This window comes from Scyliorhinus torazame, chromosome 30 (assembly GCF_047496885.1).
Source record: "Scyliorhinus torazame isolate Kashiwa2021f chromosome 30, sScyTor2.1, whole genome shotgun sequence".
NCBI classification, from domain to species: Eukaryota; Metazoa; Chordata; class Chondrichthyes; order Carcharhiniformes; family Scyliorhinidae; genus Scyliorhinus; species Scyliorhinus torazame.
In genome coordinates this window covers 6,228,764-6,247,040 of record NC_092736.1, presented here as the reverse complement: position 1 = coordinate 6,247,040, position 18,277 = coordinate 6,228,764, and the positions used below count along the sequence as shown (strand labels likewise).

The 18,277-nt window shown below is 46.0% G+C and overlaps 2 protein-coding genes and 1 long non-coding RNA gene across 6 annotated transcripts in view; 1 reads left to right on the top strand and 2 right to left on the bottom strand.

Moving 5' to 3' along the window:
* Positions 1-954: 954 nt before the first annotated feature.
* Positions 955-4,811, bottom strand: ngrn (neugrin, neurite outgrowth associated). The gene is made up of 3 exons (XM_072492721.1): positions 4,638-4,811; positions 3,493-3,603; positions 955-2,524 (listed from the first exon to the last, which is right to left on the bottom strand). Exons 1-3 carry the CDS (start codon positions 4,772-4,774, stop codon positions 1,927-1,929), a joined length of 846 nt encoding a protein of 281 aa, XP_072348822.1. The 5' UTR covers positions 4,775-4,811; the 3' UTR covers positions 955-1,926.
* A 32-nt stretch (positions 4,812-4,843) lies between these two features.
* On the top strand, positions 4,844-15,650 carry LOC140404335 (uncharacterized). Its single transcript, XR_011938494.1, has 2 exons — positions 4,844-4,976; positions 15,343-15,650. It is a non-coding gene; the product is annotated as an uncharacterized lncRNA (long non-coding RNA).
* Positions 10,905-18,277, bottom strand: part of LOC140404332 (tubulin polyglutamylase ttll6-like) — a 144,193-nt gene continuing 136,820 nt past the window's right edge. For 3 of the 4 annotated variants that reach the window (XM_072492715.1, XM_072492718.1, XM_072492717.1), the window contains 2 exons: positions 17,015-17,273; positions 10,905-15,455 (listed from right to left, as the gene is read on the bottom strand). In XM_072492715.1, coding sequence (XP_072348816.1) covers positions 15,443-15,455; positions 17,015-17,273 — 272 coding nt within the window. In that variant the 3' untranslated portion in view covers positions 10,905-15,442. Of the gene's footprint in view, positions 15,456-17,014; positions 17,274-17,394; positions 17,536-18,277 lie in introns of those variants that run through there. The other variant, XM_072492719.1, reaches the window with a different exon arrangement.

The window sequence follows — 18,277 nt, the reverse complement described above, 5'->3', positions numbered from 1 at the left end:
TTACCAGCATTAGGATAATTTTTGTGATTCTGTAACGTGTTGTTCATTCATTAAACAAATGCCACATCCGAGTGGTCGAGTTGATAGTTGGTGGGCAGAGCCTTTAAAGACTAGTTTATAAATCGAGTGAACTACATTAAGGTTCATTCCATGTTGGATTATTACAGCCAGCACACACTTACTCCTTTCAACTCCAGGTCCCACTGTTGAAAGGTCACTATATAACTTCCGGCATCAATTAATCCCAATTCCACAGCTTTCAGGCATTTATGGAAAAGTTCAAATCCACAATGGTGGGGATAGTGTTCTGAACTTTGAGCTGTGGCTTACGGTATAATAGAGGGAGCTTACCTCTGTATTTAACCCCGTGCTGTACCTGTCCTGGGAGTGTTTGATGGGGACAGTGTAGAGGGAGCATTACTCTGTATCTAACTCCGTGCTGTATCTGTCCTGGGAGTATTTGATGGGGACAGTGTAGAGGGAGCTTTACTCTGTATCTAACCCCGTGCTGTACCTGTCCTGGGAGTGTTTGATGGGGACAGTGTAGAGGGAGCTTTACTCTGTATCTAACCCAGTGCTGTACCTGTCCTGGGAGTGTTTGATGGGGATAGTGTAGAGGGAGCTTTACTCTGTATCTAACCCCGTGCTGTACCTGTTCTGGGAGTGTTTGATGGGGACAGTGTAGAGGGAGCATTACTCTGTATCTAACTCCGTGCTGTATCTGTCCTGGGAGTATTTGATGGGGACAGTGTAGAGGGAGCTTTACTCTGTATCTAACCCCGTGCTGTACCTGTCCTGGGAGTGTTTGATGGGGACAGTGTAGAGGGAGCTTCACTCTGTATCTAACCCCGTGCTGTACCTCTCCTGGGAGTGTTTGATGGGGACAATGGAGGGAGCTTCACTCTGTATCTATCCAAAAAGAGTGACCTTTACAGAAAGACCACACACACGCAATTGACAACAATCGTTCTTGGTTTTATTATTTATTTCAGTGTGGTAGCTGCATATACATGGAAAATACAGAGCGTTTGATTTTGTCACAGAGTGAAGTAAGAATATGTTCCAACCTTTACAACAGAACACGAGGAAGCTTTTCCCAGTGACATCAGCATGAAGTATAACCCTTGTGAAATTCACTATTCACAGGATTGCCTGCTGTTAGTGACAGGACATATCCATCTCCTGACATATCCCAACTTCACAGAACGTTATCCCAGTCTCTCAGAATTAAATTGAACACAATTCAATCCCTGCTCCAGCCGTTACCACTGATCTCAGAGTACAGTCACCCCACCCGGTGGCCCCTGAGGAGTAAAAGGCTGTTTGCAAGCTCTCCCTGTGTCTGCGTGGGTCTCACCCCCACAACCCAAAGATGTGCAGGGTAGGTGGATTGGCCGCGCTAAATTGCCCTTTAATCGGAAAAAAATAATTGGCTACTCAAAATTTACAGAACATAAAATAAAAAGAAAGGGCTGCAAATGGTGTCAGGTGGTCGTAGGTTAAAGTTCCACTCCAGAGACCAGTGTGCAAAATCTGACACTCAATTGAGGGAGTGCTGCACTGTCTGAGGCACCATCTTCCGGATGAAAATGTAAACCGAGATCCCATGTACTTTCATGTAAATGATCCTCAGCATTACTCAGAGAGAGACGGGGGTGTTCTACCTACTGTCCTGGTCAATATTTATCCCTCCAACAGCCAGCATTCAAAACGAGATGGTCTGTTCTTTATCACATTGCTGTTTGGGGACTTTGCTATTGCCAATTAGCTGCTACATCTCCTTCCACAAGCTGGTGAGACATTAAAAGTATTTCATTGGCTGTGAAAGACTTGGGATGTCTTGAGGTTGTGGAAGGTGTTACAGAAATTAAAGTTGTCTCATAGGTGACTGGATTGTACAAGTTGGGTTTCCTGATTGGGGTTATTTTAGGAGTCTGTGTTATGAATCCTATAAAGGAAATTGCCTTCCTGGTCATAAAACTCAGAGCCCTTCTGGACAACTTTCAGTTGGTTTTCAGTGAGTTTCTGCAATTCCTCGTCGGTTTCTTGGAAACCTGGTAACTGTTCCTCGTCGGACGAGCTGCACTCTTCCCTCTCTGCATAAGCAGCCCTGGTCTTCACCAAGTCAGGGCTGCTCTGAACTCTGAACTCCTTGCGGACGCTCTGTTGAGCAAGATTGATCCTCCCAGTCTCCTTTGCAACGGGATTGTGCAATTTGCCGCTGAAGTCAGACTGTGAAGGATCGGCTACTGTCCCCTGAGGGAGTCTGGCCGTGAGTGCTGGATCTGTGAGGAGTTTAGGTTCGACCAGTGCCTGTGCGTCCGGTGAATCTGCAGTCAGTCGTTTTGCTCCATGAGGGACAGTCTGCCTCGATCCACAAACATTCGCATCTTGCCTCATCCTCCTCTGTACTGAAGGCTTGAATTTACTTTTCAGCACCCTCCGGATAACATCTTCGTTCACTGAAAATCCCTCCGCCAACTGTGAAACGCTCCACTCCTCTGGAAACTTGGTCTTCAAAAACCTGAAATCAAATAATTTTACACGGTTTGAAACTTCGCAATATGTATGAGAGAGGAACTTGCACAGGAATGAGGGAATGAATTTCTATATATTTACTTACATCCCTCAGAAACAGCACTTAATGCACATCAGTTATTTTTCTAGTGCCATGTCCTTTAGTGTTATGTGGGTGAGTAAAGAACGGAGGAATAACAGGCCATTTAGCCCTCAAGTTTTTCCATCATTCAACGAGATCATACCTGATCAGTATTGCAACCGCATTTAGCCAGCTTTTACCCCATATCCTTCCCTATCCAATACCCAACAAAAGTATATCGTTCCGCCATTCTGAGTACAAACCCAGCACAAATATTCCCAGCTATTCACCCTTGAGAGGCATGGTAGCCCAATTGAGCCAATACTCAACAACCATACAAATCCTGGTTGCTTTTTCTTCATCTCTCAGGGCAGCACAAGTGGATAGCACTGTGGCTTCACAGCGCCAGGGTCCCAGGTTCGATTCTCCACTGGGTCACTGTCTGCACGGAGTCTGCACGTTCTCCCCGTGTCTGCATGGGTTTCCTCCAGGTGCTCCGGTTTCCTCCCACAGTCCAAAGACGTGGTCAGGTGGATTGGGCATGATAAATTGCCCTTAGTGACCAAAAAAAGGTTAGGAGGGGTTAATGGGTTACAGGGATAGGGTGGAAGTGAGGGCTTAAGTGGGTCGGTGCAGACTCGATGGACCGAATGACCTCCTTCTGCACTGTATGGTCTATGTTCTCCCTGGCCTAGTCCAATGACAGCACCTCAGCTGATTCAGCACAGGCCAGGAATTGTACCTTCTCGATCTGCTCCTTGTGACAGTAGATAGGCTGTTTACTCAGCTCTGGTGTCAGGAAGCTGAACCACATTCAGACACTTGTCCCAATGAAAGTTCCGGGCTGACAAATACCCACCATCTCAGTTAACAGGCCTGGGTTTAACTCTTACCTGATCTGCTCCATTGCCTCTGTTGTTAGGGACCGTGGAGGGGGCCCAGAAAGACCCATCTGTGCCCGAATCCTCCGAAACTTAATGGCCTTCAACTTGCACTTCTCAGCTCTGCAAATGGAGGTAGAAAAGGCACAATAATATTTTCCACAACCCATCCGGCAATTCAAAAAAACAACTTTAATGAATATTATAAACTAATTATGCAGTCAATATAGATTGTTTAAATGTTTGAACATTTTTAATATTATAGTTACCACTTGTTAATCCTGGTTAAGGTTTATTTTTTGAATGTCTGCGATTCTGGAGCCAGTTGTCTGGTTTATGGTCCACTGTACAAAACTAAAGGAGCATTTTCAGGTTATTAGAAAACTAAGTCAAGTCACAATTGTAATTTTTGTCTTTATGTCAAAATGTCTTTGAAACCCTCGACAGATCGTTGTCACAATTATGCACCAGATTAGTGAATGAGCAAATAGCCTGATTTATACCACACACATTAACACACTGGTCATTAATACCAGCGTGCCTGAATAACACAAGTATGCTGTAAATAATAATTTGTAAAGGTAACTTAGTGTAGTTTCCTAATGACCTGGAAATGCTCTTTAGCTTTTCACTGTGGACCATAAACCAGGAGCAGTAATGCAAGATAACTAATAATACGATAGTTACTGAGAGTTATCCAGTGTTGCGGTAGTAACTGCGAGTTAACTAATGATGAAATAGTTACTGAAAGATGCCTAAAGTTGCAGTTAGTGAGTTAACTAATGATGTGGTAGTTAGTGTGAGTTAACTAATAATGAAAAGTGAAATGAAAATCGCTTATTGTCACAAGTTGGCTTCAAGTGAAGTTACTGTGAAAAGCCCCTAGTCGCCACATTCCGGCGCCTGTTCGGGGAGGCTGGTACGGGAATGTAGTTGTTAGTATGAGTTAACTGATGATGTGGTAGTTAGTGATAGTTAACTAATGATGTGATAGCGTGAGTTAACTAATGACATGGTAGTTAGCGTGAGTTAACTAATGATGCGGTCGTTGATGTGGTAGTTAATGTGAGTTAACTAATGTGAGTTAACTAATAATGTGGTAGTTAGTGCGAGTTAACCAATGATGACTGATTTAACTGTTGAATGAACTGCTTCACCTGATTATTTCCTCCACCCCGGGCTCGGCCTCCCCTCCGCTGGAGCTGCTGCCCTGAGCCGAGCCCCGGGCCTGGGAATGGGCCCGGACCCAGACCCCAGGCCGGAGGATCCCCCGAGCCGTCACCGAGACCCACATGAGGCACCACCGGATCCGGAAACTGCCGCCGTCCGGCCCCGCCGGATCCGGAAGCCGCCGCCGGCAGGCCCGGACAACCGTTCCGCCCGTCATTCGGTCCTATTGCCTAGGACGGCAGCAAGAGGCGGGAGCGGAGAGTGGGCCGCTGCCGCTGCCGCCGGGTTGTTCACCGGTGATAAATGTCTCTTCTCCGGCTCTGAAGGTGCTGATTGCGGCTCTTCCCGGACTGGGCACATCCTGGGCTCCACATCCCAAAATACGGATGTGCATTTGTGTAGCGCCTGTTTCTGATGCAGGAAAGCGGCGGCCATCTTGTGCACAGCAAGATCCCACAATATGATAATTACCCGACAGCCTGTGTGTGCGAGATGTTGATTAAAGTAACCAGCGCAGGGGGAGGGTGGAGACCTCCCTCCATCGTCTCCAAATCTGCGCCAACGTCCACCCGGGCAGGCCGGCCAACCAGGCCTCGGTGCAAATCTTCCCGTGTCTGCGTGGGCCTCACCCCCACAACCCAAAGAGATGTGCAGGAGAGGCGGATTGGCCGGGCTAAATTACCCCTTAATTGGAAAAAAAAGAACTGGGTACTCAAAATTTAAAAAAATAAAATAAAATGAAAGCAAATTACTGCGGGGGCTGGGATCGGAAATGAAAATACGTTTCGAGGCTGGATGACTCTTTATCAAAGCTGGAGGGAACTGGAAATAAGATCAGATTTAGACTGGGGGATGGTGGGGCTGGGTTGGGGGCCAGCGATAGGTGGAGATTGACAAAGGTGGACAAAAGGAATGTGAATGGCGGTGATAATGTTGCTGATAGTGGACATTAAGAGATCAGAATGTGTTAATGGCAGAAGAGGTAAGCAGTGTGTCAACGGGAAACTCGGAACAGATGGAACTAGTGGGGTGAGGGGGGACACAGTTATGGACTCGTGTATATTAACTTTAGCATGTCTGTAGCATTCCTGAACACAACTCTTATAAAGAAATGATGTGGAGATGCCCACTCCATTCACCTGATGAAGGAGCTGCGAGTGATTCGAAACAATCCTATTGGATTGGATTTGTTTATTGTCACGTGTACCGAGGTACAGTGAAAAGGATTTTTCTGCGAGAAGCTCAACAGATCATTAAATACATGGGAAGAAAAGGGAATAAAGGAAAATACTTAATAGGGCAACACAACATATACAATGTAACTACATAAGCACTGGCATCGGGTGAAGCATACAGGGTGTAGTGTTAATGAAGTCAGTCCATAAGAGGGTCATTTAGGAGTCTGGTAACAGTGGGGAAGAAGCTGTTTTTGAGTCTGTTCGTGCGTGTTCTCAGAGTTCTGTATCTCCTGCCCGATGGAAGAAGTTGGAAGAGTGAGTAAGCCGGGTGGGAGGGATCTTTGATTATACTGCCTGCTTTCCCCAGGCAGCAGGAGGTGTAGATGGAGTCAATGGATGGGAGGCAGGTTCGTGTGATGGACTGGGCGGTGTTCACGACTCTCTGAAGTTTCTTGCGGTCCTGGGCAGAGCAGTTGCCATACCAGGCTGTGATGCAGCCCAATAGGATGCTTTCTATGGTGCATCTGTAAAAGTTAGTAAGAGTCAATGTGGACATGCCGAATTTCCTTAGTTTCCTGAGGAAGTATAGGCGCTGTTGTGCTTTCTTGGTGGTAACGTCGACTTTGGACTTTAACCTGGTTCTTAAAAAGACTTGCATTTATATAGCACCATTCATGACAACCCAATGGCTCACAGCTTCTACATGCAATGAAATACTCTCTCAAGTGTAGTCACTGTCGTAGTGTAGGAAAACGGCAGTCATTTGTACATAGCAAGCTCACACTCACAGCAATGTGCATGAGGGGTAAATATTGAGCAGGCCACTGGGAAGAACTCCACTGCTCTTCTTCAAATTAGTGTAATAGGATTGTTCACATCCACCTGAGCAGGCAGACAGCCCGTTTAAACCCCTCATCTGAAAGACGGCACCCCCGAGGCTCAGTATTGCCCATAAACAAAGCGTGGGGGGAGGAAGTATAATAATCGTCCTTATTTGCGGACCATTTGTTACTATATATCACGGACCCACTCCAATGTGGGCAAGATAATGGAGTTGCTCAGGAAATTTAGCTCCTTTATGGGGTACAAGCTGAATCCGGGCAAGAAGGAATATTTTCCGGTCAACCTCGCCCGCAAGGGGAGCTGATCGAGGGAGACTGCTGTTTCGTCAGCCAGGACTGGCTTCTGGTATCTGGGAATCCAGGTAGCCCATGATTGGGTGTCGCTCCATGAACTTTAATTTTTTTAGTCTGGTGGATGGGGTGAAGGCCGATTTGAGAAGGTGGGATCCCCTCCCTCTGATCTTAGCGGGAAGGGTACAGACGGTGAAGATGAATATTCTCCCAAGATAGTCTCCCAGTCTTCCCAGGGCTTCCTTTTGCAGGGTTAATAAATTGATTTGTGCTTTAGTTTGGGCTGGTTCGTAGTTCGTAGGACATTTTTGTAAAGCGACAGGCAGTCGGGGGGGTGTTAGCGCTACCTAATGTTATGTTACTACTGGGCGGTAAATATTAAGATGCGGGGGTGTTTCAAGGTTACAGACTCTATGCGGGGTCAGATGGAGGAGGTTTCGTTCATAAGGTTGAGTCTGAGGACCTGGGTTACTGCCCCACTCCCATTTTCCCTTAGATTCTCTTCGAGCCCGGTGGTGAGAGCCACTTTGAAGATCTGGAGTAAGTTTAGGCAGCACTTTAAACTGGGTTCCACGCCTCTGCTGGCTCCGATCTGCAGGAAGGTTTGTCTGGCTTAGATTCATCGTTTAGGACATGGTAGAGGGAGGGGTTGGAGAAGTTTAGGAACATGTTTCTAGAGGGTAGGTTCGCCAGCCTGGACAAGTTGCTAGAGAAGTTTCAGTTCCTGAGTGGGAATGTTTCGGTACTTTCAGGTGCTTGATCTTTTTACACAAGGAACTTCCTTCATTTCCCTTCGGTACAATCGCCTTCGCTTATGGACAGAGTCCTGTCCTTGTCTGAATCAGAGGAGGGTATGATTTTGGATGTCCATTGGCGATAGAGCAGGCATCGTTGGAGGAAGTAGGAGGGTGAGCTGGGTTTGGTCTTTGAGGTAGGAGTGTGGAGTGAGGCTCTTCACAGGGTCAACTTCACCTCATGTACGAGGTTAAGCCTGATCCAGTTCAAGGTGATACTCAGGGGGCACCTGAGTATAGCGCGTATGCGTGGGTTCATCCAGGGATGGTGAATAGATGTGAGCGGTGCTCCAGGGGGCTGGTAATCAGGTGAAAGTTTCGGTGTGCCCCAAGTTTGTTCGTTTCTGGTGTCCTTTTTTGATGCAATGTCAGGGACTTTGGGTGTTCAGCTGGAGCCGTGCCCGTTGGTGGCCATTTGTGGAGTATCGGACTCACCGGCGCTGCAGACGGGGACGAGGGCAGATGTCCTAGTCTTCACCTCGCCATTAGCCCGGAGGCAGTTCTGCTTGAGTGGAGGTCCCCGGTGCCGCCTACGGCCTTAGCTTAGTTGGGGGGAACTGATGGAATTTTTGCGCCTTGAGAATAAATAAACCATGAAGGATTGGTGGAAGGATTCTACTCGAGATGGCAGCCCTTCGTCGCCCGTTTCAGGGAACTGATGACCGTCAGCTGTGGAAGGGGTTGTACATTTATATTTTTTATTAAGGTTCTGTTTTCTCTATTGGGGGGGGGGGGTTACTTTTGGTATAGTACGGGGTTGGGATTTGTTGTATTTTTTTCTTTTGTTATAATGAAAATCTTGTTTGAATAAAAATATTTTTTTAACAAGTATTGCCTATAAACTTGTGCATCAGATGTGAGAGTTATCAGTTGAGCTTTGGCTGGTAACTTGGCAATTGTCAGTGTCTAACGTTGTTTGACATGGTGTCTATATACAGCTAATAACCTGGAACAATTAGTTGCTCCTCCTGCTAAGATGTTGGCCTCAGTGTGGTCCTCTCCTTCAGATTACCTTGTTGCAATCTGATGTCAAAAGAAGCTGGGGTTCGTGGCTTCTGGTGACGAGGATGTGCTGAACATTCGCCCATAAGGTGGCCCTCCTCCAGAATGCAATAAAATAGGCACTTCTGGAGGAAATTAGCCTGAAAATTCAGACTCATTTTACCCACAAACGAGAAAGCGAATGGGAGCTCCAGAGAATGTAGAAGTGGGGGAAAGGTCAGGAACAGCGAGTTCCATGAGGCGAGGGGGTCCCTGGCCATCCCCGGGAGAGAGAGACCGGCGACCCGGACAACGGCCTCCTCCACCTCTCTCTCTCTCTTCCCCCCCCCCCACCCCGGGAGATGGATGGACAATATTCCTGACTAATGAATTTATGGCAATGACGGAAGCGATTCAGGTGACGGAAGCCCTGGTCGCCATGCAGACCCCGATCGACGGAGAATGGGGAAGCAGCTGGAAACTCAGGGGAAGGCGATCCAAGAACTTGAAAAGGCCTCAACTGACCAGAGCGACAGGACTGTTGCTCTGGAGGCTGAAATAAAAAGGTTGGTGGTGACCCAGGGGAGCCTGAAGGGGAAAGTCAAGGATCAGGAACACCGGTCTCAGCGCCAAAACATCCAAATTGTGGGCCTGCCAGAGGGGCCAAGGGCAAGGACCCAACAAACTATGTGACCTAGATGCTGGGCAACTTAGTCCGGAATGACAGCTTCCCAAGTCGCTGGAGATCGACAGGGCACACAGGTTACTCCGACCGAAGTCCAAGGCCAGGGAACAGCCAAGGGCGATAATTGCCAAACTCTACAGCTACCAGGATTGGGAGAGGATCCTGTGGTGGGCAAGGCAGCAAAGGCGAGCAGTTGGCAAGGACACAGAATATGGGTGTACCAAAACATTGGGGCAGACGTGGCAAAGTGCAGGGCCAAGTTCAACCACGAGAAGTCGGCCCTGTACAAAAATGGAATAAAATTTGGGGTGCTGTTTCCAGCCAGGCTCTGGGTGACATTCCTAAACAAGGAACATTATTTTTACACCCCGGCTGAGGAAGAAGAGTTTGTGCGGACGAATGGCCTGGACAAGGGGTAGGCAAGTCAGCTTTGAGGAAGATGCAGTGAAAGAAAAGTGATGGACAAGAACAATGCCTCGCTTTGAGCAAAAGCACCAACTCACAGGAAAGGGCGGGGCAGCGGAGCGCCGGAGAGGGTGAAGAGGAGACAGAGGGAACTGCTACTGATCAGGCAGAGGGAGGGGGTAAGATCAGGAAGGGGGGGGGGGGCACCACACTAGTGGGAAAAGCTAGAGTAGGAAGCATGAAAGCAAGGGGGGTCGCACGCACCTCCTGGCAGGGAGGGAGTGTCTGGCATGGGGGGACCACAGGGGCAGGGAAGGGAAATGTAAGGGTTGGAAATAGGGAGGGGAGGAAGGGGGACCACAAGGGGAGAAGGGAATGCTTCTCGGCAGGTAAGGTTCGGGTTGAAGGAAGGTAGGGCTCCATGGTAAGTCTTTTCAAATGAATTCTACGCCCACCTCCAAAATATCCTGCTTACCAAAATATTTATTCTTCCAGCAAGGGAGAATTGTATAAGAACCAAGGGAAAGAGCCTTTCTCCAGCACCGTGGGGCCCTGAATTGAGATTAGCCACCTCAGTGCAGGCTAGGAATTGAAGATGAATAAAAGAAAAATATCACGGATGCTGGAAATCTGAAATGAAAACGGAAAACCCCGGATAAACCCGGCAGGTCTGGCAGCGTCTGTGGAGAGAGAAACAAGAGTTAACGCTTCAGATCAAATTGATCCATCTCCAGTTATCCGGCAGAAGAATCAATTTGACCCGAAACGTTAACTGTTTCTCTGCACAGACGCTGCCAGACCCACCGGGTTTATCCAGCGGTTTCTGTTTTCATTATCGAACATTAGTAGCTGTGATTGATTAGTCAGCCCAGCAGAGGAGCTCTTATCATGCTCCTCTGAACATCCATCAGCACACGCAAAACCTGACTGAATGCCGTCCGTGCTGGGGAGACAGTGTATCTGCACAGCCGACGAGACAGAAGAGATCTGGACAGATGAGGAAACATGAATGCACAGTCATTTCATCGTTTGGGTTGTTACAGGGTTCAAATTCAAAATGAGAGAATGTCACGCTTCATTTGTACAGTAAAGGTGCTTTTAATAATTTATTTCAAGTTTTGATGTGCAAACTATTCTCACAGGTAATTTTTTAAAAAAGTAAATTTACTTGAACAAAACAGTTACAACATTGTCACGCTGATCGAAATTCCCAAATTCCTGGGAACCGTGATACAATAACAGATAAGGGTCCCTTTAATCTATACAGGGTGCTGCTGTGCTATTAGTCCTACAGACTTCTGAGAATGGTTGGCAATTAAGAACCTCAATACTGTGGCCATAGAGAGTAATTATGAGAAAATCACACCAGATCAGCAATCTCTAATCCCAGTTTACTCAGTGTTTTTGACAACTCCCTGACGTTTGTTTATCTGGATCATTTGACTTTTATGTCTGAGGTGTTGGGGCTACGTGAATGCGGATTAATATCCGCCTCCTGTGACAAAAACAGATATGCCCAGGTGAGCTGCAGCAAAGGCCAAGGATCAAACCGAGTTATTTGCAAAATCTGCTGTTTGCAGAAACTTCTTTTAAAAACCTAAATGAAGGGGTAAAAACACCAAATTTGGGGTTTTGAGTAAAAAGGGAAGACCGATAGAAGATAAGGGGCCGGATTTCCGATGCAGAGTCAGGGGTCCAGCCGTGGATGAATTCTGGGCCCCAACCCCATGCCCTGTTGCTCTTGTGACGCTATTTCTAAATGGCTTAATTGGCAAGGTGGTGAGTTTGGCGCCCAATTGGTGAGGGCTGTGTACCTGGTGCTGCTGGCAGCAAAGGCAGGTGGCCATGTTGGGAGCTGCCTGCCTGCCTTGCCAATGAGAGAAGGTAGCTCGAGGTGGGACACATCCACGGGTGAGGCTGGTAGGAGCAGCATTTTGGTGCTGGATGTTCCACAGATGTTGGCGTAATGGAGTGGCAATCCAGAGGTCCAGACTATTTCTCTGGGGACATGGGTTCAAATCCCAACACAGCAGCTGGCGGGAATTAAATTCAATTAATAAATCTGGAATTGAAAGCAATGATGAGCATGAAAATATCATCACTTGCTGTAAAATCCCATCTGGTTCACTCGTGTCCTTTAGGGAAAGAAATCATCCGTCCTTACTTGGTCTGGCCTGCAGGTGACTCCAGACCCCACAGCAATGTGGCTGACGTAGAAATGGCCAAGCAAGCCCCCCGTTCAAAAGGCAATTAGGGATGAGCAGCAACTGCTGGCTTTAGTCGACAGCAACGTCCACATTACAGGAAAGAATATTTTTTAAATTCAAACTAACGTAAAGCAATTTACCAGGGCCCCGCGATTAAACCAACAAGTGTTCACAAACGTGCGCCAGACTGCGGGGAATCGATGGGAAAATGAAGGGTGGGTTTAAGACAGCGTTTTCATCCTGCATAAGGGGTACGCAGGCAGAGCTAGTTAAGGTAAACTGGGAAGGGCAGGTGGGACAGTAGCGATGCAGTGGCAGGTTAAGGATATATTTGTTAACTCACAGCAAAGATTTACCCTAGTGAAAAAGAAAGACTCTGAGAAGGATGCATTTTCTGTGGCTGTATAAGGAAGTTAAGGACAGTGTCAAATTGAAAGAAGCACTGTACAAATCTGCAAAGATTAGTGGTAGGTCAGAAGATTTGTCAGATTTTAAGAAGCAACAACGAATGACTAGAAAAGAATAAAGAGGCAGAAATTAGGGTACGAGAGAAAGCTAGCCATTAACACAAAAACAGATCGTAGGAGTTTCATGAAGTATTTAAAAAGGGAAAAAAAACTAAAGTTAGTCCAGAGAGTGAGAGGGGAAATTGATAATAGAAAACAAGGAAATGGTGTTGAACAGTTATTTTGTGTCTGCTTTCGACCGTAGAAGACTTAGGAAACTTTCCAAAGATACTTGAAAATCAAAAGACGAACGGAAAGGAGGAACGTTTAAAAAAACCTTGAGCGACAAGACGCTGGAAAGACTATGAGACTTGAAGTCTGACAAGTCCCCAGGACCAGATGGTCAGCACCCTAGGGTCTCAAAAATAAAGTGACTGCAGAGATAGAAGCTTTGGTTATAATCTTCCAATATTCCTGAAATTCTGAAGGGGTCCATATGGCTTGGAAAATAGCTAATGTAACACTTTTATTCCAGAAAGGAGGGAGCCAGAAGCAAACTATAAGCCAGTTAGCCTAATGTCTGTCATTGGAAAATTGCTGGAATCCATTCGAGCTAAATACTTAGAAAATCCTAATGTGATCAGGCAGAGTCAACATGGGAAATTGTGTTTAATCTATTATGTTTTTGAGGAAGTAACAAGAACGGTGGATAAAGAACAATCTGTAGATGTGGTATACTTAGATTTCCAAATGGCATTTAGTAAATTGCCACATCAAAGATTACTCCACAAGATAAAAGTCATATGGTGCTAGGAGTAGCGATTTAGAATGGATAACGATTGGGTAGCTAACAGGATGTAGAGATTAGGAATAAAAGGGTATTTTTCAGGTTGGCAAACTGCAACTAGTGGAGTGCCGCAGGGAACAGTCCTTGGGCCTCAATTATTTACCATCTACATCAATGTCCTGGAGGAAGGGACTGAACGTATGGTAGCTAAATTTGCTGATGACACCAAGATAGCTGAGAATGTAAATTGTCAAGAGAAAGAAAAGAGCCTACTGAGGGATATAGAGATGTTGAGTGAGTGGGTAAAACTTTGGCAGGAAGAGTAAAGCGGGGAAAATATGAACTTGCCCACTTTAGCAGGAAAAATAGAAAAGCAGTACAGTATTTAAACTACAGAACCCGGTGGTACAGAGGGATCTGTGTATCCCGGTACATGACAAAAAGTTAGTGTGCAGATGCAGCAAGTGGTTAGGATGGCAAACTGCATGTTGGCATTTATTGCAAGACTGGAATATAAAAGTAAGGAAGTTTTACTGCAGCTGTACAGGGTTTTGTTGAGCCCACATCTGGAATACCACGCAGTTTTTGTCTCCATATTTGAAAAATAAATAATTTTGTTAGAAAACAGTTCAGAGAAAGTTAATTTGACTGATTGCTGGGATGAAGGGCTTATCTTACGAAGAAAGGTTGGACATGCTGGACCTGTACCCATTGGAGTTCAGGAGAATGAGGGGCGATCTTACTGAAACATGTAGGTTCCTGAGGGGACTTGATAAGGTGGTGACCAGGAACATGTGTCCCCTTGTGATGGAGACTAAACTGGGGGGGGGGGAATGGACAGTTGAAGAATAAGTAGCCTCCCTTTTAATTTGAAGATGAGAATTATTTTTCTCTCAGGCGGTCATTAGTGTGTGAAATTCTCTTCCCCAGAAAGCAGTGGGGGATAGGTCAATGAATTTATTCATGGCCGAGTTAGGTAGGTTTTTGATGGACCTGGGTTGTGGAAGGCAGAAAGGTGGAGTTGAGACACAGTCAGTTCAGCTGTGATCATATCGAACAGCAGAGTAGAGTCAGAGTGCCACATGGCCTATTGCTGCTCCTGGTTCCATGTTCCTAGGTGACACAACAACAGCTCTACTTATATAGCGCCGTTACTAATGGGTGGGATTTTCCAGCCCAGTCGACAGTGGGCATCATCGCGAGTGGAAGGGTAAATTTGGAGAGCAACCAAAAGACTTTTGGCTACTCTCCAAATGCTCCCTTCCGCCAACGACGATGCCCATTGCCAGCAAAGTGCCACCCAAAATGCCTGCTGGCGCTTCACAGGTGTATTATAAAGCAAAGATTTGCTATCAAACAAAGGAAAAGTGTGGATCAGCAGCATATATAGGAACAGGAGAAGGTTAATCAGCCCCTGAGATTTGCCACAGTTTAGTTAGTTAATGGGAGCAGGAACTGCCTTGCACCTGGTACCTCACACCAAGTCTAAAGCAGATTTGATGGGTGTGTACCTCAGATCAGAATATATTATGTTTAATAATTGGAATTATAGTCTTGGTGGATTCATGCTGGGGTCAATTTGAGCAACTACAGAGATCAGCCAACTTAACACAGGCAAGAACTAAACTGCAAAGCTTTAGCCTTTTAATGGTTTTCCTGTCACGGTGATGACAATGAAACCTCAGGGACACAGAAAGGCACAAGTAGCTGGGTCCCTTTCTACAGCCCTGCAAGGGTTTTAGCTACCATGGGAGGAACGTGGTTAAGTGTCACTAAAAAGGCAACCCATAACAAGAGGAAGAAATACTTTAGTCCAACGTTAAAAAAAAAACATATCATTTTCATTTATTTGGCTTAATTTGTTCAATGTTTAGAAAAGAGTTTGTGGACATTCCTCAATCTATAGGAAAAAAACGTTCATCCTCCCTGTGTGTGGATAGCACAATGGTACTTGTTTGGTACTTGTTCAGACAGAGTGCAGTATTCTCCGATACACTGCTGTCACCATAAATGCGTTTGTCTCTCTTCTTGGTTCATGCTCATATCCCCTTTACTTTTCCCCCCACCTCATCCCAGGACCAGAAGGAACTTTAAAAGGCACAAACTTCACCAGGTAGTGACAAAGTTCTCCGGCTTGAAGACGTGGAAAGGCAATCCAGCAATCCGCTCCTCGAGATTAGTTCAGCCGTCTAACAAGGAAGAATTGGTGAAATTTGTTACTGCCTGCTCTGCCGAATGTACCGACTCTAACTGGGATACAATTCCATGGACACAAACCACAACAATTCTGCCATACCCTGAGAATCCTTTGTCGCCTAATTGTCCTTGCCCATCCCTCAGCGACCCACATATGGTGATAAAAACATTTTGCATTTCTACCACAATCGTTTATGATCTCCTATTCTTTCACTATGCCCAACAATTCTTTGTTCTGTTGCGCTTAACTTGGAAAATCAGTTTCAGTTACATTTTATTTGAGCAGTCATTGGACAGCGTCTTCCCGTCTTTCAGCAATGTCTTTTATTGCAGCACGGTAGCACAGTGGTTAGCACAGTTGCTTCACAGCGTCAGGGTCGCAGGTTCGATTCCCAGATTGGGTCACTGTCTGTGCAGAGTCTGCACGTTCTCCCCATGTCTGCGTGGGTTTCTTCCGGGTGCTCCGGTTTCCTCCCACAGTCCAAAGATGTGCAGGTTAGGTGGATTGGCCATGCTAAATTGCCCCTTAGTGTCCCCCCCAAAAAAGTGAGGTGGGGTTACTGGGTTATGGGGACAGGGTGGAGGCGTGGGCTTGGGTGCGCCTTCTAAGAGCCGGTGCAGACTTGATGGGCCGAATGGCCTCCTTCTGCACTGTAAATTCTATGATTCTTTAAAAAATGTTCCATTTAAAAATCTTTAATTTCCACCCAGTAGGGTTAACCAATGTACCAATTTAAAAGTTTCTGCTATTTTCATAAAGCTGGCCCCTACTGCAATTTGGAATTGATTGTAAGTTTCCAGTATCTAGGGTTATACCAAACTGTTTACCAGAGCCTTTGTAAGGCCGCACTCAATAGTATGGTGTGCAATTATTGTCTCCTTACCCAAAGTATGATATACTTTCCTTAGAGGGAGTGGAATGACGTTTCACCAGACCAATTCTTGGGATCATGGATTGTCCAATGAGGAAGAATGAGAGGTGATCTCATTGAAACATACAACATGGTAAATGGGGAACAGATGTTTCCCCTGGCTGGGGGGAGGGGGGGGTGGTTAAGGGGGTGGTTAGACACAGGGGACACAATCTCAGAATAAGGGTCTTTTAGGACTAAGATTAGGAGGAATTTCTTCACTCAGAAGGTGGTGAATCTTTGAAATTCTCTACCCCGGAGAGTTGTGGAGGCTCAGTCAGTGAGTATGTTCAAGCTTGCGATCGAGAGGTTTCTACACATTAAAACATCAAGGGATATGGGGATAATGCAGGAAAACAGTGTTTAAGTGGAAAATCAGACATGGTCTCATTGAATAGGGGAGTGGCTCGGAGGGTTGAATAACCCATTTCTGCCCCTATTTTTTAAATATAATGTGGTCACTATTGCTCAGGTGTTCCCCTACAAGAAAGTCTAACGCCAGATTAGGCTCATTATTAAACACTAGACACATTAAAGCCAAATGAGGTTAAAAGCAGAGAGACATCCCACAACGACTGCCATTTTTAAACCAAAAAGGTTTGGAAAGCGGCAATAGTCTCATTGAAGAATTTTAGATTTACCTGTTGATATTGGACTGGAATAAGCTCAGTATGTTTGCGCGTCTTGTTAAATGAGCTCGCTGGTTGATGGGAGCCCGGGCTGACACCACGGTCAGCCCGTGACTTGCCGGGTTGATTACATTCATCTTCATTTTCCACAAATTGGAGGCACTGCTTGTGGTGCTGACTCGTGTTGTGTTCACTGGGATGATGTGGCTGTTTCCAGGGTCTGGTGGCATGCCGTTGCTTTGGGAGCCTTTTGACTCTGTCAGAGAGCTTTCTGTGCAGAAACACATTGCAGTCAATGGATTCCGTTCTCACCCTCCCCGCCCATCAACCCGACTCGTCTGACCCTAGCTCCGGTGATACCCTGGCTGCCCTTCAGTGAAACAATACTGATATGTTTTTACATTACTTTTATTTCTAACAAAGACAGAACAGTAACGTAGACAGAATTGGTGTTCTCCAAAAGTATGTCATTTTGTCCTCACTGATGCTGATAACATTGGAGAAGGATGTATTTCAGAACCGAGGATACCTTACTGTAAAGATAGGAACATATAAATAAATAAGCTAGGTGGATAATATTGAGTTTAAAATTATTAAGATTGAAACACATGGATTTTATCACGGCAGCAGCTAGTGTAAGAACAGGAGGTTGCTGCAATATTGCTAGCTCAGAAGTAAGCAGCCAGGCATAAAGTTTAGAAAAATACAAGGAGGGTTATTACTAGTTACAGTCAAACACCACCACTCCCTGGAGGGTCTCCTTCAACCTGCACCCAGGTCGGGGGTTTTATACTAGAGGGGCTACTCCTGTTAAGGGGAAGCCCCTCCTCATTACCAGGGAAGTTCATATTCCCCGGAGGGCATGGGAAACCTGATGGTTCCTATCCCGTGACCTCCGCTGTAGCAAATATAAATGGCAATATCTTACTATGAGGGCTGAGGTCAAAGGTTGTTTCCAAAAATGCTATGGCCTGAGGGAAAGCAATGATGGGAAGTTAAAGGATGATATGAAAGCCACGAGGCCTCATTCCTCTTTGGCAATCAGTTCAAGTAATGGTGGGGGTCATAAAACACCAGAAAGTTGTGTGAAATCAGATCATGAAGAGAATGTGCAATGTTTTCACTCAGCCAGGAAGATATTTGACTTGTTTCAAGATGCAGTGTGTAAATGAACGTGGAGGAAGCCATTTTTATAGCTCCTCATTACACCCATACCCATCAGTGTCAGGCAAGAAGCCGCTGTGTGCTGATTTCTTAATGTTCTGACAGTAGTAA

What these genes read in the sequence shown, in the direction of transcription:
- ngrn (XM_072492721.1), bottom strand. Translation starts at nt 4,774, where the DNA reads ATGTGGGTCTCGGTGACGGCTCGGGGGATCCTCCGGCCTGGGGTCTGG. An exon ending in GGGGTGGAGGAAATAATCAG is followed by an intron (nt 3,604 to 4,637) that starts GTGAAGCAGTTC and finishes CTCCATTTGCAG; the next exon opens with AGCTGAGAAGTGCAAGTTGA. An exon ending in GAGGCAATGGAGCAGATCAG is followed by an intron (nt 2,525 to 3,492) that starts GTAAGAGTTAAA and finishes ATTTGATTTCAG; the next exon opens with GTTTTTGAAGACCAAGTTTC.